This window comes from Ranitomeya variabilis, chromosome 3 (assembly GCF_051348905.1).
Source record: "Ranitomeya variabilis isolate aRanVar5 chromosome 3, aRanVar5.hap1, whole genome shotgun sequence".
In the NCBI taxonomy this organism is placed as follows: Eukaryota; Metazoa; Chordata; class Amphibia; order Anura; family Dendrobatidae; genus Ranitomeya; species Ranitomeya variabilis.
Window position 1 is genome coordinate 450,884,796 of NC_135234.1, and position 25,092 is coordinate 450,909,887.

A 25,092-nucleotide genomic window follows, 5' to 3' on the forward strand; every position below is an offset into this window, starting at 1 on the left:
CCTTGCCCGTCCCGAAGAGGCCTTGGACGCACATTTCCATGGATTTCATTTCTGATCTTCCGGTGTCTCGGGGAATGTCTGTCATCTGGGTGGTGTGTGATCGTTTTTCCAAGATGGTCCATTTGGTACCCTTGCCTAAGTTGCCTTCCTCTTCCGATCTGGTTCCTTTGTTTTATCAGAATGTGGTTCGTTTACACGGCATTCTGGAGAATATCGTGTCCGACAGAGGATCCCAGTTTGTGTCCAGATTCTGGCGATCTTTTTGTGCTAGGATGGGCATTGATTTGTCGTTTTCATCTGCCTTCCATCCTCAGACTAATGGTCAAACGGAACGAACTAATCAGACACTGGAGGCTTATTTGAGATGTTTTGTTTCTGCGGACCAGGATGATTGGGTGACCTTCTTGCCATTGGCGGAGTTTGCCCTTAATAATCGGGCTAGTTCCGCTACTTTGGTTTCGCCATTCTTCTGCAACTCTGGTTTTCATCCTCGTTTCTCCTCGGGTCATGTTGAGTCTTCTGACTGTCCTGGGGTGGATTCCGTGGTGGATAGGTTGCAGCGGATTTGGAATCATGTGGTGGACAACTTGAAGTTGTCACAGGAGAAGGCTCAACGTTTTGCCAACCGCCGCCGCGGTGTGGGCCCCCGACTTCGTGTTGGGGATTTGGTTTGGTTGTCTTCTCGGTATGTCCCTCTGAAGGTTTCCTCTCCTAAGTTTAAGCCTCGCTTTATTGGTCCTTATAAAATTTTGGAAGTTCTTAACCCGGTTTCTTTTCGTTTGGATCTTCCGGTGTCGTTTGCCATTCACAACGTGTTCCATAGGTCTTTGTTACGGCGGTACGTTGTGCCTGTGGTTCCTGCTGTTGAGCCTCCTGCTCCGGTGTTGGTTGAGGGCGAGTTGGAGTACGTGGTGGAGAAGATCTTGGATTCTCGTCTCTCTAGACGGAGGCTCCAGTATTTGCTCAAATGGAAGGGCTATGGTCAGGAGGATAATTCCTGGGTGGCCGCCTCTGATGTTCATGCGGCCGATTTGGTTCGTGCCTTCCACGCTGCTCATCCTGGTCGCCCTGGTGGTCTTGGTGAGGGTTCGGTGACCCCTCCTTAAAGGGGGGGTACTGTTGTGAACCATACTTTTTGGCTCCCTCTTGTGGTCACTAGTGATTTGGCACTTGGATTGTCTTTTACCAGGTTGGTGCTCACCTGCTTCGTTAGGCCTGGGGTGTTGCTATTTAAACTTCCTGGATTCTCAGTCCAGTGCCTGGCATCGTTGTAATCAGTTCACTTCTGTTTGCTCCTGTCTTCAGGTCCTGGTTCTTTGCAAGATAAGCTAAGTCCTGCTTTCGTACTCTTGATCATTTGCATTGTTCTTATTTTTTGTCCAGCTTGTACAAAATGTGATTCCTGTTTTTCGCTGGAAGCTCTAGGGGGGCTGATATTCTCCCCCCACACCGTCAGTCGGTTTGGGGGTTCTTGGATATTCAGCGTGGATATTTTGCAGGGTTTTTTGCTGACCATATAAGTCTTCTTACTATATTCTGCTATTAGTCAGTGGGCCTCTCTTTGCTAAATCTAGTTCATTCTTACGTTTGTCTTTTCTTCTTACCTCACCGTTATTATTTGTTGGGGGCTTGTATTACTTTGGGGTCTTTTCTCTGGAGGCAAGAGAGGTCTTATTTTCCCTGATAGGGGTAGTTAGTTCTCCGGCTGGCGCGAGAAATCTAGGATCAACGTAGGCACGTTCCCCGGCTGCTGTTAGTGTTTGCGCTAGGATCAGGTATATGGTCAGCCTAGTTACCACTTCCCTATGAGCTGGTATTTATGTTTTGCAGACTTTGCTGTAATCTTTGAGGTCCCCTGCCATTGGGATCATAACAGGCCCCATAGATGCTCCACATAAAGCTGTGCCATATATAATGCTCTGCACCGTTCATTATGGCCCCATAGATGCTCCACATAAAGCTGTGCCACATATAATGCTCTGCACCGGTCATTATGGCCCCATAGATGCTCCATATAAAGCTGTGCCACATATAATGCTCTGCAACGTTCATTATGGCCCCATAGATGCTCCATATCACGTCTCGAGAAGTGGACCCTCTGGGTCACGGCTACAGAGCCCCCGAGGGCGAGCGGACCAGATGGAACCACCCCCTATACAGGTAGTGTTTGGGACAGGCCCAAGGGGGGTGAGGCCGCGACTGCCGGAACCAAAGGGACGACTGATATGGGAGCCAGAGGTGGGTCAGAGAATAAAGGAGAGGTGGTGTCACCGAGGCGCACAGATAAGAAGAATAAAGAGCCCAGAATGTTAGGTACTAACCAGTATGAAGGAGACCCACAATAGATAGGGAGCGATGGAAACACAGGACCGGCTAGGAAGGCTGGAACACTGGGCTGGCAAGACGGCAGGAGCACAGGACTGGCACGGAGGCAGGAACGCGGGACTGGCACGGAGGCTGGAACACAAGACTGGCACGGAGGCTGGAACACAGGACTGACACGGAGGCTGGAACACAGGACTGGCACGGAGGCTGGAACACAGGACTGACTCGGAGGCTGGAACACAGGACTGGCACGGAGACTGGAACACAGGACTGGCACGGAGGCTGGAACACAGGACTGGCACGGAGACTGGAACACAGGACTGGCACGGAAGCAGGAACACAGGACTGGCACGGAAGCAGGAACACAGGACTGGCACGGAAGCAGGAACACAGGACTGGCACGGAAGCAGGAACACAGGACTGGCACGGAAGCAGGAACACAGGACTGGCACGGAAGCAGGAACACAGGACTGGCACGGAAGCAGGAACACAGGACTGGCACGGAGGAAGGAGACAATGAGGCAGGAAAGGACACAGAGTAAACGCTGGTGGAGCCTAGGAAACCAAAGGGATGCCGGCAAGGAAACCGACAAACACGATAGACGCAAAGGCGTCCAACCCGGGCAAGTGCAGGAGAGAAATACCCAATGGGCGCCGCCATATTGGGGGCGGAGCCAACAGGTCACGAACTCCCAGAAGCCCGTGCAGTATGAGAAGCCCGTCTGCGCATGCGCGGACCGGCAAAGGGACGAGCACCCTGGAAAGCAGAGACAGAGGAGCGAAGAGGAGCGTCGGGAGCACGCCGGCCGGAAAGGTAAGTATAGGATGGCGTAACAGTACCCCCTCTCTTACCCCCCCTCTCTTTAGAGCTGGAAAGGAATGTATCGTGGACCCAGCTTCTGAGAGGGAATTTTAAGTCTGATATAGCGAGAGGAAAGCCAGACCTTATCGCCAGGTTGATAAGGAGGAGCATCCAAACGCCTTTTGTCAACAAACCTTTTCATTCTGCTACTAGCTTTTACTAGCGCCTCCTTAGTCTCCAGCCAAATTTGGGAAAACTCCTGGGACAAGGAATCCGCCGCCGGTACGCCTGAGGTGGGGAGAACAGGGAGAGGAATGCCAGGATGTTGCCCAAAAACAATAAAAAAGGGGGACTTAGATGAAGATTCGCTAGTATGGTTATTGTAGGCGAATTCCACCCAAGGAAGAAAAGACACCCAGTCATCATGGTGAGCATTGGTAAAGTGACGAAGATAAGAGATGAGGATTTGATTAACACGTTCCACCTGACCGTTGGACTGGGGATGATAAGCAGAAGAAAAATCTAGCGATACCTTCATAAGACCACAAAGCGCTCTCCAAAAACGGGAGGTAAACTGGACTCCTCGGTCTGAGACGATATGCTGAGGGAATCCGTGAAGCCGAAAAACTTGAAGTAAAAAAATCTTCGCAAGGTCAGGGGCAGATGGAAGTCCAGGTAGAGAGATGAAATGGGCCATCTTGGAAAATCTGTCTACCACCACTAGAATTGCCGTGCAATTAGAGGACCTCGGTAAATCGGTGACAAAGTCCATGGCGATATGAGTCCAGGGAACAGATGGCACAGGAAGTGGAAGCAGAGGCCCAGAAGGCAGCTGTCGAGGAACCTTATTCCGAGCACACGTGGAACAGGAAGCAACAAAATCTAACACATCCTGGCGAAGAGAAGGCCACCAATAATGGCGAGAAATCAGGAAGAGGGTCTTCTTACCTCCGACATGTCCGGCGAACTGGGAGGAATGACCCCAACGTAAGACCTTCAACTTGTCACAATTAGAAACGAGGGTCTTTCCTGGAGGCGGTGAGATTACATCGAGGGGAGCCAAAGAGACAATCTTAGCTGGGTCAAGAATGTGCGCAGGTCTCTCTTCTACATCTGACGGTTGAAAAGACCGAGACAGGGCGTCAGCTCTGATGTTCTTATCTCAGGCCAGAAATGTAGCTCGAAATCGAAGCATCCGAAGAACAAGGACCATCTGGCTTGACGAGGATTCAGCCTTTGGGCTGATTGAACATAGGCTAGATTCTTGTGGTCAGTAAAAATAACAAAAGGATGAAGAGCCCCTTCAAGAAGGTATCGCCACTCCTCCAAGGCCAACTTGATGGCTAACAATTCTTTGTCACCGATGGAATAATTGCGCTCCGGAGGAGAAAAAGCTTTGGAGAAAAAGCCACAGGAAACTAACCGTCCAGAATTGGATCTCTGTAAAAGCACAGCTCCGGCTCCAATAGATGACGCATCCACCTCAAGAATAAAAGGCCTGTTGGTATCAGGACGATGAAGCACCGAGGCTGAAGCAAATTCTTGTTTCAGTGTTTGGAAAGATGTTTCAGCCTCTGGAGGCCAAAGATTTGGATCAACCCCTTTACGGACCAGAGCAGAGATTGGTTTTGACAAAGAGGAGAAATGAGGGATAAATTGTCTGTAGTAATTGGCAAAGCCAAGGAATCGCTGGATAGCTTTTGTTCCCGAAGGACAGGGCCAATTCAAAACGGCAGACACCTTTTCAGGATCCATTCTTAGACCATCCTCTGATACAATATATCCCAGGAAAGGCACAGAAGACTGCTCGAAGACACATTTTTCGAACTTTGCGAAGAGATGATTCTCCCTTAGGCGAAGTAAGACTCGGCGAACGTCTCGGCAATGGGTGGAAAAGTCAGGAGAGAAGACGAGGATGTCATCCAAGTAGACTACAACACTGGTATAGAGACAGTCACGAAAGATGTCATTGACGAACTCCTGGAACACCGCTGGAGCATTACAAAGCCCAAACGGCATTACCAGATACTTGTAGTGACCGTCCCGAGTATTGAATGCGGTCTTCCACTCGTCTCCCGCACGGATACGAACCAAGTTGTAAGCTCCCCGAAGATCTAGCTTGGTGAAAATTCGTGCACCTCTCAGTCGGTCGAAGAGTTCAGAGATAAGCGGTAAAGGGTATTTGTTCTTCACAGTGATGTTGTTCAACCCTCTGTAATCAATACACGGACGAAGGGAACCATCCTTCTTCGTCACAAAAAAGAAACCCGCTCCGGCTGGAGAAAAAGATTTCCGGATAAAGCCTCTAGCAAGATTCTCTTGAACATAGTCCGACATAGCTTGTGTTTCTGCAGGCGAGAGCGGATAGATTCTTCCCCTAGGTGGCATGGCACCAGGAACAAGGTCTATGGGACAGTCGTAAGGTCAGTGTGGCGGAAGAGACTCCGCCTCCTTCTTGTCAAAAACATCAGAAAAAGAAGAATAAGCAGAGGGCAACCCGGAGAGGACGGGAGAAGGACAAGGAACACCAACAGGGCGCACCGGCAGCAGACAACGAGACCGACAGGAATCTCCCCAACGAAGAATATTGCCCCCACGCCAGTCCAAGAAAGGTTCGTGGAGACGCAACCACGGGAGACCGAGAAGAATAGGGTGAGAGATGTTGGCCAAAACTAAAAACAAAATTCTCTCTCTATGAAGAGCCCCAACCTGAAGTTCCACAAAATGCGTGACTTGAGTAATAGTCTCCTGCAGGGGTCTCCCGTCTACAGAAGCGAGAAGAAGAGGGTTCTCTAACGATCTAACCGGAACTGAGAATTTAATTACCTCCTCTAACCTAATAAAATTTCCTGCTGCTCCTGAGTCTAAATAAGCCTCAAGAGAGAAATGTTTGTCATGTACGTGCAATAAAACGGGCAAAGTGAAAGGTTGAGAGGTTTCATTTGTACCTAGGGAGGCCTCTCTTACCTGACCTAGGCGGAGGAGTTTTCCGGATGGTCAGGGCAGGCACGAAGAAGATGTGAGGAACTGCCACAGTAAAAACAGAGACCCTGGGGACACCTCTCCTTGCGACGTTGTTCGGAGAGTCTAACACGATCCACCTGCATCGGTTCAGGAGCAGAAACTGAAGCAGTGACCCTGGGATGAGGATTGAGAGGTCTGCGAGAAGTCATGGAAGAACGCGGAAATTTTCTCTCCCGGGCTCGCTCCTGAAAGCGAAGATCAATTCGCGTAGCTAAAGAAATTAAATCCTCCAAAATAGTAGGAGTATCCCGGCCAGCTAATTCATCCTTGATACGACTGGAAAGCCCCCGCCAGAAAGCCCCGACTAATGCCTCATTATTCCAACCTAATTCGGTAGATAAAGTTCGGAACTGAATAGCATATTGCCCTACAGTTAGGGACCCCTGCTGTAAATTAAACAGGGCTTCTGTGGTGGAAGCCAAACGACCTGGTTCATCGAACACTCAACGAAAGGTCTCTAAAAAAGGAGTGAGCTGAAGAACCACTGGATCATCCCGCTCCCAAAGTGGATTAACCCATGCTAAGGCATCCCCCTCCAAATGTGAAACAATAAACGCCACCTTGGCCCGATCCGTGGGATACTGCAAGGGAAGGAGCTCAAAGTGAAGACGGCACTGGTTGAGAAATCCCCGACATTGTTTGGGATCTCCATTAAAGCGAGGGGGTTTAGCCAAACGAGGAGTGGGATAAGGAGCAAGAGCTGGTGCGGGAACGGACGCGGCAGCCTGGAGAGAAAGAAGGCGACTATCAACGGAAGCCATATACCCCAAAATATGGGACTGAGCGTCGTGCTGCTGTGCCAGTTCTTGTTGCAAACTGGCCAGCTGAGAGGCATTTCCCGGATCAGAGGACTGGAGGGCCGAGAGACGGGAGTCCATAGACTTCATGAAAGACATCATTCGAGACTGATTCTCCCGCAAGAAAACTAACTCTTTCTGAGCGGCTGCGGCTCCAGCGGGATCCATGGCCTTTGCGTACTATCACGACTCGAGAAGTGGACCCTCTGGGTCACGGCTACAGAGCCCCCGAGGGCGAGCGGACCAGATGGAACCACCCCCTATACAGGGAGTGTTTGGGACAGGCCCAAGGGGGGTGAGGCCGCGACTGCCGGAACCAAAGGGACGACTGATATGGGAGCCAGAGGTGGGTCAGAGAATAAAGGAGAGGTGGTGTCACCGAGGCGCACAGATAAGAAGAATAACGAGCCCAGAATGTTAGGTACTAACCAGTATGAAAGAGACCCACAATAGATAGGGAGCGATGGAAACACAGGACTGGCTAGGAAGGCTGGAACACTGGGCTGGCAAGACGGCAGGAGCACAGGACTGGCACGGAGGCAGGAACGCGGGACTGGCACGGAGGCTGGAACACAAGACTGGCACGGAGGCTGGAACACAGGACTGACACGGAGGCTGGAACACAGGACTGGCACGGAGGCTGGAACACAGGACTGACTCGGAGGCTGGAACACAGGACTGGCACGGAGACTGGAACACAGGACTGACTCGGAGGCTGGAACACAGGACTGGCACGGAGACTGGAACACAGGACTGGCACGGAGGCTGGAACACAGGCTGGCACGGAGACTGGAACACAGGACTGGCACGGAAGCAGGAACACAGGACTGGCACGGAAGCAGGAACACAGGACTGGCACAGAAGCAGGAACACAGGACTGGCACAGAAGCAGGAACACAGGACTGGCACGGAAGCAGGAACACAGGACTGGCACGGAAGCAGGAACACAGGACTGGCATGGAAGCAGGAACACAGGACTGGCACGGAAGCAGGAACACAGGACTGGCACGGAGGAAGGAGACAATGAGGCAGGAAAGGACACAGAGTAAACGCTGGTGGAGCCTAGGAAACCAAAGGGATGCCGGCAAGGAAACCGACAAACACGATAGACGCAAAGGCGTCCAACCCGGGCAAGTGCAGGAGAGAAATACCCAATGGGCGCCGCCATATTGGGGGCGGAGCCAACAGGTCACGAACTCCCAGAAGCCTGTGCGGTATGAGAAGCCCGTCTGCGCATGCGCGGACCGGCAAAGGGACGAGCACCCTGGAAAGCAGAGACAGAGGAGCGAGGAGGAGCGTCGGGAGCGCGCCGGCCGGAAAGGTAAGTATAGGATGGCGTAACACTCCACATAAAGCTGTGCCATATATAATGCTCTGCACCGTTCATTATGGCCCCATACATGCTCCATATAAAGCTGTGCCACATATAATGCTCTGCACCGTTCATTATGGCCCCATAGATGCTCCACATAAAGCTGTGCCACATATAATGCTCTGCACCGTTCATTATGGCCCCATAGATGCTCCATATAAAGCTGTGCCACATATAATGCTCTGCACCATTCATTATGGCCCCATAGATGCTCCATAGAAAGCTGTGCCATATACAATGCTCTGCACCGTTAATTGTTGCCCCATAGATGTGCCATAGAAAGCTGTGCCCCATATACAATGCTCTGCACCGTTCATTGTTGCCCCATAGATGTGCCATAGAAGCTGTGCCCCATATACAATGCTCTGCACCGTTCATTGTTGCCCCATAGATGTGCCATAGAAAGCTGTGCCCCATATACAATGCTCTGCACCATTCATTATTGCCCCATAGATGTGCCATAGAAGCTGTGCCCCATATACAATGCTCTGCACCGTTCATTGTTGCCCCATAGATGTGCCATAGAAAGCTGTGCCCCATATACAATGCTCTGCACCGTTCATTGTTGCCCCATAGATGTGCCATAGAAAGCTGTGCCCCATATACAATGCTCTGCACCGTTCATTATTGCCCCATAGATGTGCCATAGAAGCTGTGCCCCATATACAATGCTCTGCACCGTTCATTGTTGCCCCATAGATGTGCCATAGAAAGCTGTGCCCCATATACAATGCTCTGCACCGTTCATTGTTGCCCCATAGATGTGCCATAGAAAGCTGTGCCCCATATACAATGCTCTGCACCGTTCATTGTTGCCCCATAGATGTGCCATAGAAGCTGTGCCCCATATACAATGCTCTGCACCGTTCATTGTTGCCCCATAGATGTGCCATAGAAAGCTGTGCCCCATATACAATGCTCTGCACCATTCATTATTGCCCCATAGATGTGCCATAGAAAGCTGTACCCCATATACAATGCTCTGCACCGTTCATTGTTGCCCCATACATGCTCCATATAAAGCTGTGCCACATATAATGCTCTGCACCGTTCATTATGGCCCCATAGATGCTCCACATAAAGCTGTGCCACATATAATGCTCTGCACCGTTCATTATGGCCCCATAGATGCTCCATATAAAGCTGTGCCACATATAATGCTCTGCACCGTTCATTATGGCCCCATAGATGCTCCATAGAAAGCTGTGCCATATACAATGCTCTGCACCGTTCATTGTTGCCCCATAGATGTGCCATAGAAAGCTGTGCCCCATATACAATGCTCTGCACCATTCATTATTGCCCCATAGATGTGCCATAGAAAGCTGTACCCCATCTATAATGCTGCTGCTGCTGCAATAAAAAAGAAAAAATGACATACTCACCTCTCTTGCTTGCAGCTCCTCAGCGTCCCGTCTCGGCGTCTCTCCGCACTGACTGTTCAGGCAGAGGGCGGCGCGCAGATTAGTGCGTCATCGCGCCCTCTGAACTGAACAGTCAGAGCAAGAGGACGGGAAGACGGAGCCGCGCCCGGCGTGTGGAACGGGGACAGGTAACTATGTAATACTCACCTGCTCCCGGCGTCCCTGGCTCCTTATTCCGGACAGCTGGTCTCCGGGTGCCGCAGCCTCCTCCTCTGTCAGCGGTCACCGTTACCGCTGATTAGAGGAATGAATATGCGGCTCCACCCCTATGGGAGTGGAGTCCATATTCATAACTTTAATGAGCGGTCCCACGTGATCGCTGAACAGGGGACGAGCTGCGGCACCGAAGACCGTGGGACGGGCAGGGGGAGCGCCAGGAGCGCTGGGACTAGGTGAGTATGCGACAGTCCTCTCTCCCCCTCACCCGCCGACCCCACCGCCGATCATGACTCGAGTATAAGCCGAGAGGGGCACTTTCAGCCCAAAAATTTGGGCTGAAAATCTCGGCTTATACTCGAGTATATACGGTATGGTTTTTTTTTTACCAAAATAGTGTATAGACCTAGGGTATTAGACAGACCAAAAATTGGAATGTATGCATGAAAAACAACTATTTTTTAGACCACACATAGAACGGGCGCCGGACGGATATAACAGACTGTTTCAATATGCGGCCTGTATTTTTTTTAATTTTTAAAACTACAAAATTCTCTATACACCAAGGGTAGCAGACAAAAAACTGGAAAGTATGCCTGAAAAGCAAAGATTTGGAGACTACAGATAGACCATGCGTCTGACTGAGATAACAGACTTTCAATATGTGGCCTGTATTTTGTAAATTTTTTTGAACCACAAAATACTGTATAGACCAAGGCTAGCAGACAAAAACTGGCTGTTATGCTGTAAGAATCAGGCTGCACTCAGATGTCATCCGAGTGCAGTCCTATTTTGAGTGTGATGATTCAAAGAGGGAAAACGGAAAGTGGACCCTCTAGACCGCGACGACGAACCCCTCACGGACGAGCTGACCAGATAGACCGCCCCCTATACAGGGAGAGTTAGGGGCAGGCCCATGAGGGACTATCGCCACGGAAGCTGGAGGACCAGGACGGGAGAAGACCAAGAAGAGGCGGAGATAGTAGGACCACAGGATAGGTGAGTACTGCAGAGACACAGGACTGGTGGGTAAACTGCAGCAGTACAGGGACTGGCGGAGGAACTGAGGGAACGCAGAGGCTAGCAGGATACAGGAAAGACAGGATATACCCAAAGTCAGAGGGAAAACGAACTTCACAGAGACTAAGAGCGGCCAGGAACACCTGAAGGAACAAATGATAACCAGGCACAGAGGGACGGCAGGAAGCAGTTTAAATACCTAAAGGCAGGGTAGCACTTCCGGGTAACAGACCTCCAGAACCATAGAGAGGACAATAAGGAGGACCGACTTCCTATACTAGTCCTCCAGGACCATAGAGGAGGCGAAGAGGAGCGCCGACAGAAGATCAGAAGTGCACACGCGCAGCACTGAACCTGGTATGCGCGCGCGCACGAGAAACAGAGGCCGGGAGCGAGCGAGGAGGCGGCAGCAACGGTATGATAGTACCCCCGTCTTTACATCCCTTCCTCCTCTTTAGGCCAGAAAGAAACTTAGCTAAAATTCGAGGAGCCTGAATATTCTCCCGAGGCTCCCAGGATCTCTCCTCAGAACCGAAACCCTTCCAGTCAACCAAAAACAAAGTTCTACCTCTAATTTTTTTCATGGCCAAAATGTCCTTAACCTCAAAAACATTGTCTGCGGAAACAGGCGAAGGTGAAGAAAGAGTCGAGGTATGAAACCGATTAAAAACTACAGGCTTAAGGAGAGATACATGAAAGGAATTAGGGATACGAAGAGAGGCAGGTAACTTAAGTTTGTAAGAAACGTTGTTAATACGTGCCAAAACCTCGAAAGGACCAATATAACGGGGACCCAGTTTATGTGAAGGGATTTTAAGGCGAATAAATCCAGAAGAAAGTCAGACCTTATCCCCAGGATGGAACACAGGAGAATCGAGACGCCTTTTATCTGCATGCCTCTTCATCCTATGCTGAGCTAGTTCGAGAGCAGACTTGGTCTCCTGCCAAACCCTGGAGAATTCTCTAGACAGAAGATCTGCCGCCGGCACAGTAGAGACAGGAGGAACTGGTAGAGGAAGACCAGGGTGTTGTCCGTAGACGACAAAAAATGGAGATTTGGTAGAAGCTTCGCTGGTGTGGTTATTATAAGAAAACTCGGCCCATGGTAGTAAGTCAGACCAATCATTTTGATGAGCATTGGAGAAATGCAAGAGATAAGTAACCAGGATCTGATTGGTACGCTCCACTTGGCCGTTGGACTGTGGATGATAGGCCGAAGAAAAATCAAGCGAAATGTTCAACGACTTACAGAGAGATCTCCAGAAACGAGCGGTGAACTGAACTCCCCGGTCAGAAACAATGTGCTGTGGAAGACCATGAATGCGAAAAATATGTTGAACAAAAATCTTCGCCAGTTCAGGAGCCGAAGGCAGACCAGGAAGAGCAATGAAATGTGCCATTTTAGAAAAACGGTCCACAATCACGAGGATGACGGTACAACCACAGGAACGAGGCAGATCAGTTAAGAAATCCATTGCAATATGTTGCCACGGAGCGGTAGGCACTGGAAGAGGAAGAAGAAGCCCGGAAGGAAGCCGCCTGGGTACTTTGTTCTTGGCACAGGAAGGACAAGAGACCACAAAAGCTTGGACATCCTTCAAAAGAGTCGGCCACCAGTAGTAACGAGATATTAGATCAAGAGTTTTCTTGAAACCGACATGTCCCGCTAGCTTGGATGCATGTCCCCAGAGTAACACACGTCTCCTGTTCCTCTCAGAAACAAAAGTCTTACCCGGAGGTAAAGAGATCATAGATACTGGAGCAAGTGTGATGATTTTAGCGGGGTCAATGATGTGCGAGGACTCCTCCTCAGTGTCCACCGACAAGAAGGACCTGGATAGAGCGTCAGCTTTGAAGTACTTTTCACCAGGCAGGAAGAGAAGTTCAAAGTCAAATCGGGCAAAGAACAAGGCCCACCTGGCCTGTCGTGGATTCAGTCGGTGCGCTGAACGGATGTATGCCAAATTCTTATGATCCGTAAAGATGACAAAGGAATGTAAGGCTCCTTCCAACAGATATCTCCACTCCTCTAAGGCCAATTTAATGGCCTAAAGTTCTCTGTCGCCAATGGAATAATTTCTTTCAGAAGAATAGAAACTGTTGGAGAAGAAACCACAGGGCACAAGACGACCAGTAGAAGACTTCTGAGAAAGCACAGCTTCGGCACCGACAGCAGAGGCGTCAACCTCTAGGAAGAAGGGTTTATTAGCTTCAGGGCGATGAAGTAAAGGAGCGGAGGTGAATGCTTCTTTGAGAGAATGAAAAGCCTTTTCAGCCTCTGCTGGCCAAAGACGAGGATTGGCACCCTTCTTTATCAAAGAAGAGATGGAAGCCGACAAGGAGGAGAAATGAGGAATAAATTGCCAATAGTAATTTGCGAATCCTAGAAAACGCTGAATCGCCTTAACCCCAAGCGGACGTGGCCAGTTGAGTACGGCAGAAACTTTAGCTGGATCCATACACAGACCGGAATCAGAGATGATGAAGCCCAGGAACGGCAGGGACGACTGTTCGAAGGCACACTACTCAAGTTTAGCATACAGACGATTCTCCCTCAGACGGAGAAGAACTTGCCGCACATGTCTCCTATGAGAAAGCAGATCCGGTGAAAACACAAGGCTGTCGTCCAAGTACACCACTACACAGGTGTAAAGTAGGTCCCGAAAAACATAATTCACCAACTCTTGAAAAACTGCAGGAGCATTACATAAGCCGAAAGACATCACCAAATACTCATAATGACCGTCTCTGGTGTTAAACGCAGTCTTCCATTCATCTCCCGAACGAATTCGGATCAAGTTGTAAGCTCCTCTGAGATCCAGTTTAGTGAAGATTTGTGCTCCACGCAGATGATCAAAAAGTTCTGGGATGAGAGGAAGTGGATACTTGTTTTTAATGGTGATGTTATTGAGGCCACGGTAATCAATGCAGGGACGAAGGGAACCGTCCTTCTTGACGAAGAAAAAAACAGCGCCTGCAGGTGAGGAGGACTTCCGTATAAAGCCTCTGGCCAGATTCTCTTGAACGTATTCAGACATGGCTTGAGTCTCGGAGGGTGACAGAGGATAAATACGACCTCTAGGAGGAGTAGAGCCGGATACAAGATCTATCGGACAGTCGTATGGGTGATGCGGAGGTAAGACCTCTGCTTCCTTCTTGTTTAAAATGTCCAAAAAAGAGTGATAAGCTGCGTGTAGATTCGCTAGTTCCGGAGCCGAGGGAGAGAAACTAGCAGGCTTGACGGGAAGCAGGCATCTGTTTTGACAAAACTGTCCCCAGGATAGGACGTCCCCAGTACGCCAATTCAGAGTAGGTTCATGGTTTCTTAGCCAGGGGAGTCCTAAAAGAAATGCATGGGATACAGACAGTAAAACATAAAATGCCAACTTTTCTCGATGTAAAGCTCCAATTTGAATCTCAATCTCCTCTGTGACAGAAGAAACGACCTCCCGCAAAGGCTGACCATCGACAGAAGCTATTTGCATAGGAACCTCCAAGGATCTGACAGGAATCCCAAGCCTCTCGACCAGCTCAAGTTGAACAAAATTCCCAGCCGCACCAGAATCTACATAAGCCTCAAGAGAGAAGCGACTGGAACCCATGTGTAAAATAACAGGCAAAATCAAAGGTGGAGAGGAATTATGGCTACCTAGGGAGGCCTCTCTTACCTGACCTAGGCGGAGGCGTTTTCCGGCTTCTGGGGACAAGAACACAGAAGATGAGAAGCGCTGCCACATTAAAAGCGTAAGCCCTGTGCGAGTCTCTCCTTTCGGCATTGTTCGGCAAGCTTGAGGCGATCAACCTGCATAGACTCAGGGGAAGAAGAGGAAGAAGCTGCAGAGGTTTGGGAAAGAGAAGTACCACGTGTAACGGAGGATAAACGAAGAGATCTCCTCTCTCTGACAACCTCATGAGAACGCTCCTGGAACCGCAAATCAATGCGAGTCGCCAAAGAGATAAGGTCATCTAAAGCAGAAGGAGTATCCCGACCTGCCAGCTCATCCTTAATACGAGAAGACAAACCTCGCCAAAATGCTCCCACCAAAGCCTCATTATTCCAACCTAAATCAGAGGACAGCGTCCGGAAACGGAAGGCATATTGAGCTACAGAAAGAGTCCCCTAAGGTTGAAAAGGGACTCAGTAGTCGATACCAGACGACCAGGTTCATCAAACACCTTGCGGAAGGTGTCTAAAAAGAGAGCAAGTTGAGAAACCACTGGATCATCTCGCTCCCAAAGAGGATTCACCTAAGCCAAAGCCTCACCCTCCAAATGGGACATCACAAAAGCCACCTTAGCTCGGTCAGTTGGGTACAGTAGTGAGGATAATTCAAAGTGTAGTTGATACTGGTTGAGAAACCCGCGACATAATTTAGGATCCCCACCATACCGAGGTGGCCTGGCAAGACGGGGCGAGGGCTGTGGAGCGGACGCCTGTACAGGAGCAGAAGTGGCAGTCTGAAGAGAGAGAAGTCGATTATCGACAGGCCATAAAATTCAAAATATGGGACTGAGTGTCCCGTTGTTGACTTAACTCTTTCTGAAGAGCCGCCAACTGAGTAGCGTTACCAGGGTCGGTAGACTGTAACGTCGCGAGACGAGACTCCATTTTCTTGAGAAAGGACATGATTCTAGTCTGGTTCTCCCGCAAAAAAAGTAACTCCTTTTGAGTGGCAGAGACACCAGCGGGGTCCATGGCCTGGTTATACTGTTATGCTGTAAGAATCAGGCTGCACTCAGATGTCAACCAAGTGCAGTCCTATTTTGAGTGTGACGATTCAAAGAGGGAAAACGGAAAGTGGACCCTCTAGACCGCGACGACGAACCCCTCACGGACGAGCTGACCAGATAGACCGCCCCCTATACAGGGAGAGTTAGGGGCAGGCCCATGAGGGACTATCGCCACGGAAGCTGGAGGACCAGGACGGGAGAAGACCAAGAAGAGGCGGAGATAGTAGGACCACAGGATAGGTGAGTACTGCAGAGACATAGGACTGGTGGGTAAACTGCAGCAGTACAGGGACTGGCGGAGGAACTGAGGGAACGCAGAGGCTAGCAGGATACAGGAAAGACAGGATAAACCCAAAGTCAGAGGGAAAACGAACTTCACAGAGACTAAGAGCGGCCAGGAACACCTGAAGGAACAAATGATAACCAGGCACAGAGGGACGGCAGGAAGCAGTTTAAATACCTAAAGGCAGGGTAGCACTTCCGGGTAACAGACCTCCAGAACCATAGAGAGGACAATAAGGAGGACCGACTTCCTATACTAGTCCTCCAGGACCATAGAGGAGACGAAGAGGAGCACCGACAGAAGATCAGAAGTGCACACGCGCAGCACTGAACCTGGTATGCGCGCGCGCACGAGAAACAGAGGCCGGGAGCGAGCGAGGAGGCGGCAGCAACGGTATGATACTGGCATGTATGCCTGAAAAGCAAGGATTTGGAGACGACAGATATACCAGGCATCTGACTGAGATAACAGAATGTTTCAATATGTGGCCTGTATTTTTTATAATTTTTTAAACAACAAAATACTGTATACACCAAGGGTAGCAGACCAAAAACTGGAATGTATGCCTGAAAAGCAAGGATTTGGAGACCACAGATAGACCAGGTGTCTGGCTGAGATAACAGACTGTTTGAAAATGTGGCCTGTATTTTAAAAAAAAATTTAAACAACAAAATACTGTATACACCAATGGTAGCAGAACAAAAACTGGAATGTATGCCTTAAAAGTAAAGATTTGGAGACCACAGATAGACCAGGCATCTGACTGAGATAACAAACTTTCAATATATGGCCTGTATTTTGTAAAATTTTTTGAACCACAAAATACTGTATACACCAAGGGTAGCAGACCAAAAACTGGAATGTACGCCTGAAAAGCAAGGATTTGGAGACCACAGATAGACCAGGCGTCTGACTGAGATAACAGACTGTTTCAATATGTGGCTTGTATTTTTTAAAATGTTTAAAACCACAAAATACTGTATACACCAAGGGTTGCAGAACAAAAACTGGAATGTATGCCTGAAAAGCAAGGATTTAGAGATCACAGATAGACCAGGTCCATCTGCACTTCTTACCTCAGAAACTGCACTAATAAGGCAGGACTGGTATTATCAGTCCCGACTTTGAACTGTGCTTATCACATATGCTTTACAAGTGACCAGGCAGCTTAAAAGGAAGACTTCATATACCTTATTATGGCATATGAAAAAGGGCTGCTATTATAGATTACTATATACTGTTAAAACTGTAGCAATTATTCAGCAGTGACATAACGAGTGGAATATTTCTTTCTTCCTCACTTCACTTGATTAGACAAAGGTCGAGTCGATATTGCTTCTTGAATTCTTCCTGTGACAAAATGGATGTGATGCAATTCCATAATGTCAGATAATGAACAATAATGATACATGGCTACATAGAGGTAATTAATGTTACCTGAATACAGTCATCCTCGTCACTGCTTAGCTTCAAGTCATCTTCTAATGTTCTATAAATGAAAAAGTTAAAAAAAATTACAAAACTGATAAAAAGGCTTTTATTTAGTGTGAAGAATTGTAACAAGTAACCAGCAATTATGTTAGCAATGGTGTCAGACTGTTAGCTTAATTAAAAAATACTATAGGACATCAAAGTTAGGCTAATTAGTATATTATTACAGAGTCGCAGCACAATTCTTGTTGGTGTTTGACAAATTATAATTACCTTAGGAAACAAATCCAAGACCTAAAGTGGCTTCTGGGCAGGATATTAAAGATCAAACAGCATTTAAGTACTGTAGAATGAGAAAGGCTTAATTAATTTTACGAACAGCTTTGTAGTTTCTATTATCCTTATAAGTAAATAGAAACTCTTGTCATTCAATAATTAATTTTATAATTAAAGAATGTAAGTAATATATGCAAATTGTAACCTGATATTTTAAGGCCATGTACACCTTTACACAGACTTTATTATTTATCTCGTTCCTAAATACAAACGTAGGCAACTTTTAAAATATTTAGCTATTTAAATAGTGATTTAAAATACCTACCATTTTGGTGGAAAAGTGTCCTTTATCTAACTGAGAATATCAAGTGATTGAGAGCAAAAAGGATACAAATAAGTCAGTGTTCCTGCTCAGTTCATACTGTTCCATTCTCTGAGTTAGGTTGGAGACAGATAAGCATATGAAAAATCGATCAAGTTTCATGCAGAAAACTCAGACGATTTTCAACCATATTCTCATTCGTGTGTCCATTTTTTATGTCCTTGTGATATCTGTGTGACATCAAGTCTTATACATCAACACTTTAAAATGTACATGATCAAAAAAGTGTTTATCCCCTCAACACATAATTCTGTATGCTGTATTTTTTTTAGCATCCGCTGGGTTAGTCTATTCTCACCTAGCCTGACAGCTCCTCTGTGTCCCTCTTGCTGCTGAGATCTCACACTGCTCAGTACAAGCTACTACGGTCAGTCAGTCAGTCTGAGTGGGTGGAGACTGAATAATTTTGGACTCAAAAGATATTTTATTTTTCAGCTGGACTCTGAATTCTCACCTGAAGGACAATTTGACACCAGGTTTTTGCTACCTAATTTGAGAGCAGCATAATGTAGTCACAGAGATCCTGATTGCAGTGATGTGTCACTTACTGGGCTGCTTGCCATAATTATGATAAAATCATTATTTTATCAGCAAGAGATAAATCAAAACTAAACACCAGAATTTTGGTTGCCGCAACATTGCAATAATATGCAACAACAGGCAATCAAAAGATCGCATCTACCCAGGGGGGACACAGACTGCAGAGGGCCCCTGTGCAAGAAATCTTCCTGGGCCCCCCCCATACCGCAACAAAGTTATGTAAGCATATAGGTGGTTGTAATATTTATGTAACATGCAGGCATTACATGCCGGGTATTGGGTGAACTCACATTGTAATCTGTCCCCATACAACCCTACTTGCGCTGTACATGCACAGTGCATGTTGTGAAGGGGTTAAGAGTTGTAGTAAAGGTCACTCAAATAATCGTATATTTGGTCAGTATGATACCAAATATACGATGAGTTCAACAGACAGAAAACTGACCTAATAATAACCAGTGCACCAGGGGACATGAGCGATTTTTCATACAACTTATGGTCTAATTGAAAGAGATTGCAGCCAGACAAAGACGAGGCTGGTGCATGTTACTAGCAGGCCTCTGTGCACATAATTTGAGGATATGTCACTTTCCTTAGGTCATGGGCATCAGTGATGAGCGAACGTGCTCAGATAAGGCATTATCGGAACATGTTTATGTGCTGAGTGTCTTCAGCGTGCTCGAATAATATTTTCGACTCCCCACCTCTTCATGTCTCGTGGCTGTTCCACAGCTGCCACACATGCAGGGGTTGCCTAACAAACAGGCTATCCCCACGTGTTGCAGCTGTCAAATAGCCACGAATCATGCAGCAGCGGGAACTCGAACAAATTATTAGAGAATGCCGAAGATGCTCTATTAGCACTTGAGCATGTTTAGATAATGCCTTTTCCAAACATGCTCGCTCATGACCAGTAACCACTACTCCCAACATGGTTCATATATAAATTGTTGTTTCTTTATTTTTCAAAAACAATAGTGTGTATGCTTACAAGATTTCCGCAAGGCAGCAAAGATCCTGTCAGCCTGGTCCACACTCGTCCTCTGCAGCAGCTTTCCGCTCCTAGCTTGTGCTTGTAAGGCAAAGTCTGTGATTGGCTGAGAGGTAACCATGCACAAATGTCACTGTGTGCACGTCCGTCACCTCACCACAGACCGCACCAGTGACAGCCGGCCGGAAAGCAGCATAATGTATGCTAACAGGTGAGGAGGGGGGCCCGTTTGACCAACAGATAACATGCGTGCAGCAGAGCGGGCCCCCTGCTTCTCCTGTTAGCAGTAATACTGCCACTGGCTGTCATTAACAACATTGCTTTGCAGTCTGTCGGGGGCCCCCTCCCGCTCTGGGCCCCGATGCAGTTGCACCAGTTGAACCAGCGGTATGTCCGCCCATGCATCTACCCCAAAATGGTGACAATAAAAACATTAGCTCGGCATGCAAAAAATAAGTCCTCACCCAGCCCCTGAAAAATGGAGTCGCTACAGGTTTTGGAAAATGGGATCATATTTTTCTTCTTTTGCAAACTTTGGATTTTTTTTACCGCTTAAATAAAAAAGAACCTTAACTAGTGAAGTGAAGTGAATATACTCGTTACTCGAGATTTTTCGAGCATGCTCGGGTGTCCTCTGAGTATTTTTTAGTGCTCGGAAAATTAGTTTTTCTTGCCGCAGCTGAATGATTTGCATCTGTTAGCCAGCATAAGTACATGTGGGAATTCCCTAGCAACCAGGCAACCCCCACATGTACTTATACTGGCTAGCAGATGTAAATCATTCAGCTGCGGCAAGAAAAACTAAATCTCCGAGCACTAAAAAATACTCTGAGGACACTCGAGCATGCTTGAGAAATCTCGAGTAACGGGTATATTCGCTCATCACTAACCTTAACATGTTTGGTTTCTGCAAACTTTTAATGACCTGGAGAATCATCATGGCAGATCAGTTTTAGCATTTAGTGAACATGGTAAAAAAATGGTAAAAAAATGGTAAAAAAACCAAGTGTGAATTGCACTTTTTTTGCGATTTCAATACACTTTGAATTTTTTTCCCGATTTTCCGTAAACAATATAGTAAAATCAATGGTGTTGATCAAAAGTACAACTCGTCCCACAAAAACCAAGCCCTCAGACGGCAATATTAACAGAAAAAATTGTTACGGCTCTGGGAAGACAGGGAGCAGCAAACGGAAAAGCAAAAATGGAAAACTCCAAGGTCGTGAAGGGATTAATGACCTTATGGGGGCAGAATATGTGAACTAATTTAAAGATAAATAAAAAGTAGGTAAAAAAAAAATAAGTAAGAAAAGCAACAGATAATATAATCTGTTACTAGCCTCTCCCCCATGAAAAAAAAACCATTTCCAATACATTAAAATGTATTTTAGCTGTTTTTAGTGGTCATAAAAAATAATTTAAACTATGGGAAAAACTGAAACGTATTTCCAAAAGAATTTTAAAAAGTGAGTATAAAAATAAGTATAAAATAAATAAATAGAAACTATATCCCATGTAGCACTAAGACAACTTTTTACGACTCTTGTCGTTTTTTGCATGTACGAAAAAAAAAACAGGAAAATGTGCCTGGTCAGAAATGATCAGTCTTGAACTGTTTAATTAATACCGCACTGTTTAATTAATACCGCAATGTGTTTTAAATTCCTAACGTCCTCGATTTTTGCACATAAGGCAAAAGAGGAAGGTGGGAAGTCTGTTTTCACTGTCTTGCAAAAAGACATAAGGCTACTGTTAAGATGTCTAAAAGTAGTTTTGTAGCATGTTTAGTTATGGGAAAGGGTGTACAATTCAAGAGGTGTGGTGAAGGGTCATTGGAGCTTTGCTAATCCAGGACTTGCAATTCACACCAGTATGGCTTAATGCTAAGACGAATCGCCAAAAAATTGTGGAGAAAGTTGTGGAGGTAGAGAGAGAAATTTGCAAAAGCAAAGTATTAGTAAGATGCTTAAATATGACAGTTAGTTCACATGCAAAGCACGAAGATATCATTAACCCAAAACTGAAAATAAAGATTAAACAACAACCACATGATGGATTTCATCAACCAAGTATCATTGTAATCAATATAACGGCGCCGACCTGAGGCCTGTTTCACACATCAGTGGCTCCGGTACGTGTGGTGACAGTTTTCTCACGTACCGGAGACACTGACTCACGTAGACACATTAAAATCAATGTGTCTCTGCACATGTCAGCGTGTTTTCATGGACCGTGTTGAAAAACACGGAGACATGTCAGTGTTCGTGGGAGCGCACGGATCACACGGACCCATTAAAGTCAATGGGTCCGTGTAAAACACGTACCGCACACGGATGCTGTCCGTGTGCCGTCCGTGTGCCGTGCAGGAGACAGCGCTCAGTAAGCGCTGTCCCCCCTGCTTGTGGTGCTGAAGCCGCCATTCATTTCTTCTCTCCAGCAGCGTTCGCTGGAGAGAAGGAATGAAAAATCAATGTTTTTTTTTTTTTTTTGTGGTTAAAATAAACTTCCTGGCAACCTCCCCCTTCCCACCCCCTGTGCACCCGCCCGCTGGAAATAAAATACTCACTCAGCTCCCTCGATGCTTCCTCTCAGCGATACGAGCCCCACGCTCGAGTTCATATGAGGACATCCAGCAGGGGGCGCATCACCGCGACTCAAGGTAACTACAGGACATTCCCCTGCACTCCATTCATTCCCCGGGGTTTTACAGCCACGAGCACTGCATTAGCACAGCTCCAGGCTGTAAAATGATTTAACCCCTTCAGATGGATTTACATCGTGGGACGTGACTGATCTTCGGAAGGTATGGGATATTGTTTTTTTTTTTTTTACAGAACGAGGGTCTTCAGGTGGATTAAGAGAATAATAAAATATTACAACACCCTGTGTCTTTATTTCATTAAAGTACTTTGTAATAATGTGTGTGTGTTTTATTAACCATTTCCTACTTTTGGAATAATAATGGTTAGGTGTCATAATTGACGCCTCTCCATTATTAATCTGGCTTAATGTCACCTTACAATAGCAAGGTGACATTAACCCTTCATTACCCCATATCCCACCGCTACACGGGAATGGGAAGAGAGTGGCCAAGTGCCAGAACAGGCGCATCTTCCAGATGTGCCTTTTCTGGGGTGGCTGGGGGCAAATGTTTGTAGCCAGGGGGGGCCAATAACCATGGACCCTCTCTAGGCTATTAATATCTGCCCTCAGTCACTGGCTTTACCACTCTGGCGGAGAAAATTGCGCGGGAGCCCATGCCAATTTTTTCCGCGATTTAACCCTTTAATTTAATAGCTAGAGCCTCCAAATTTGACACACAGACACTTCTTACATTAGTGAAGAAGAATATGTAATAAAAGAAGGGATATGAGATGGTTTACTGTATGTAAACCATGTCTCATATCCTGTCGGGTTTGTGAAGGAGAGAGCAAAAGCCGGCAATTGAATTAGCGGCTTTTACGCTATCTAGCGCTGCATTAAATATAAATATACATAAATAGGTGTCTCACTGATATATATATATGTATATATACACACTCTATGTGTATATATCTATTCTATTCTAACCTGTCAGTGTGATTTTACTGTACACAGCACTGATTTGCCGGCTTTTCAAAGGACACCGGTGCATAAAAATCGGACAGCAATACGGATGTCATACAGATGTTGCGATAAAAAATCGCATGACACTCGCATGACACTCGAATGACACTCGCATGACAATCGCATGATTTTCCTCCGTTTTTTCGGTCTGTAAATCAGACCGTTTTGTCTCTCGCATGTGGAAATGAGCCCAAACAGGGGTTGTTGTCCAATGACGGACTCTGCCCGTCATTGGACGTTATGGGGGTTAATGTCTTTATACATCATTGCAAGGTATTACCTACCCATATTTTAATTTTGAATATTAAAAGTTATATTTTATCTATCATATCTGATTCTGCTTACCCCTACTTAGATTATTTGGATTCTTGTACCCCTAGTGGGTTTTGATTATCTGCTATCCCAGTCTTACCCTAAGGGCTCATTTCCACTTGCGAGACATACGGCCGAGTCTTGCAGGTTAAAACCCTCTTCTGGCGCCGTCACTCCAGAGCGGAGCATGCGGCCGCACAGCAATACATGGAGCTGCACGCTCCGCTCCAAAGTGCCGGCGCCAGAAGAGGGTTTTAACCTGCGAGACTCGGCCGTATGTCTCGCAAGTGGAAATGAGCCCTAAGCACGGCCCTGGCTAGTGCACGGGGTAGCAGGAACACTATTTCTGCTCTAAAATCTAAACACAAAGGGAAACAGACATGGGTAAAAGAAACAGCAATCACTCAATACACACCCAGAGTACAGGAAGGTATAAAAGAAAAGGAAGGATTAGACAAACCAGAAAGGAGATAAAGAAAAGGAAGACACCAAACAAACTTTCAATCAGCAATCTCTGGAGACCACTCCTAGACAACTTCTCTTTCCACAGCTCACACCTCCACACCAATACCAAGATACAGCAAGCTATCACTGGCAATCACTGCTAAACAGAACTGCTTAACCCTTGCAATAAATGAACAAGGGAAATGCACAGCTAACTGGAAAGAAAAGTAGATCCAACCAGTACAGGAGTGCGTGGAGCCAAACGCTGCGATCTTCTGTCCCCTGAAATATAGGACACTATTTTATATTGCGGTATGCCCGTGTTATCTCCCAAAGTTATGCATGGTTAAAGAGGGACACTTTTGTTTGTATGTAAAAGATCAATTTTCCCCGCCATGTGTATACATTTGAATAGGTCTAATTTACACAACACAAAAATCATCAGAACATAACTGACTAATTTTTTACTTATCTTTAGCTTATACAGAGTATTAGAAGAAACTAAATGTAAATTGAGCAGCATTTTGAATTTTGGGATGGCTATTGACCACAAATGTTGAGACCGAATCATCACCTTTGTCAGTGCAGTGAGGTCTCAGTAGTAAAATGCTTAAAGAGATTGTCCACTACTTTAACACTGCTTGCCTATCCTTAGGGACAGGTCATCAATGTCTCATCGGTAGGGGTGCGGCCTAAGGATAGGCCATCAATGTTAAAGTAGTGGACAACCTCCAAATTGAGAGGAGGATCTAGGAACCTACTCATCAATCCTTTTTGGTACACTTCATGTGATCACTGAGAAAGGATAGCTCGCAATCTTTCTTTACGGAAATATCTTTAAAAATTCTCCACAGAATCAATTTTGTTGCCAAGAAAATTTGTAGAATGTTCCTATCTATTCAGCTATACCATTTCAGGGGGAGCAATGCTTTAACCTTGATGAACAATATTTGGTGGGCTTCCTTTTGCTGGCTCATTTGATGGCTCATTGGTGCTCCTGTATTGTGAATGTCATCAATGATATACCCTAGAGGAAGCCTTGTGTCTGTCTCCTTAGAGAGAAACCTTTTACATACACATACACAATTTACTTCATTTCATGTTACCAGCGACAGGAAATCTATTTAGCACTGAGAGCCCCTATGCTGGGCGGAAACTAACTTTATTCCTCCCGGC

General features: G+C 46.7%; 1 protein-coding gene across 2 annotated transcripts in view; it reads right to left on the bottom strand.

Moving 5' to 3' along the window:
* The window catches only part of AFF3 (ALF transcription elongation factor 3), a 688,775-nt gene that overhangs the window by 204,685 nt on the left and 458,998 nt on the right, over positions 1–25,092 (bottom strand). For both annotated transcript variants that reach the window (XM_077296548.1, XM_077296549.1), the window contains exon 6: positions 17,372–17,423. In XM_077296548.1, the coding sequence (XP_077152663.1) occupies positions 17,372–17,423 (52 nt within the window). The remainder of the gene's footprint in view (positions 1–17,371; positions 17,424–25,092) is intronic.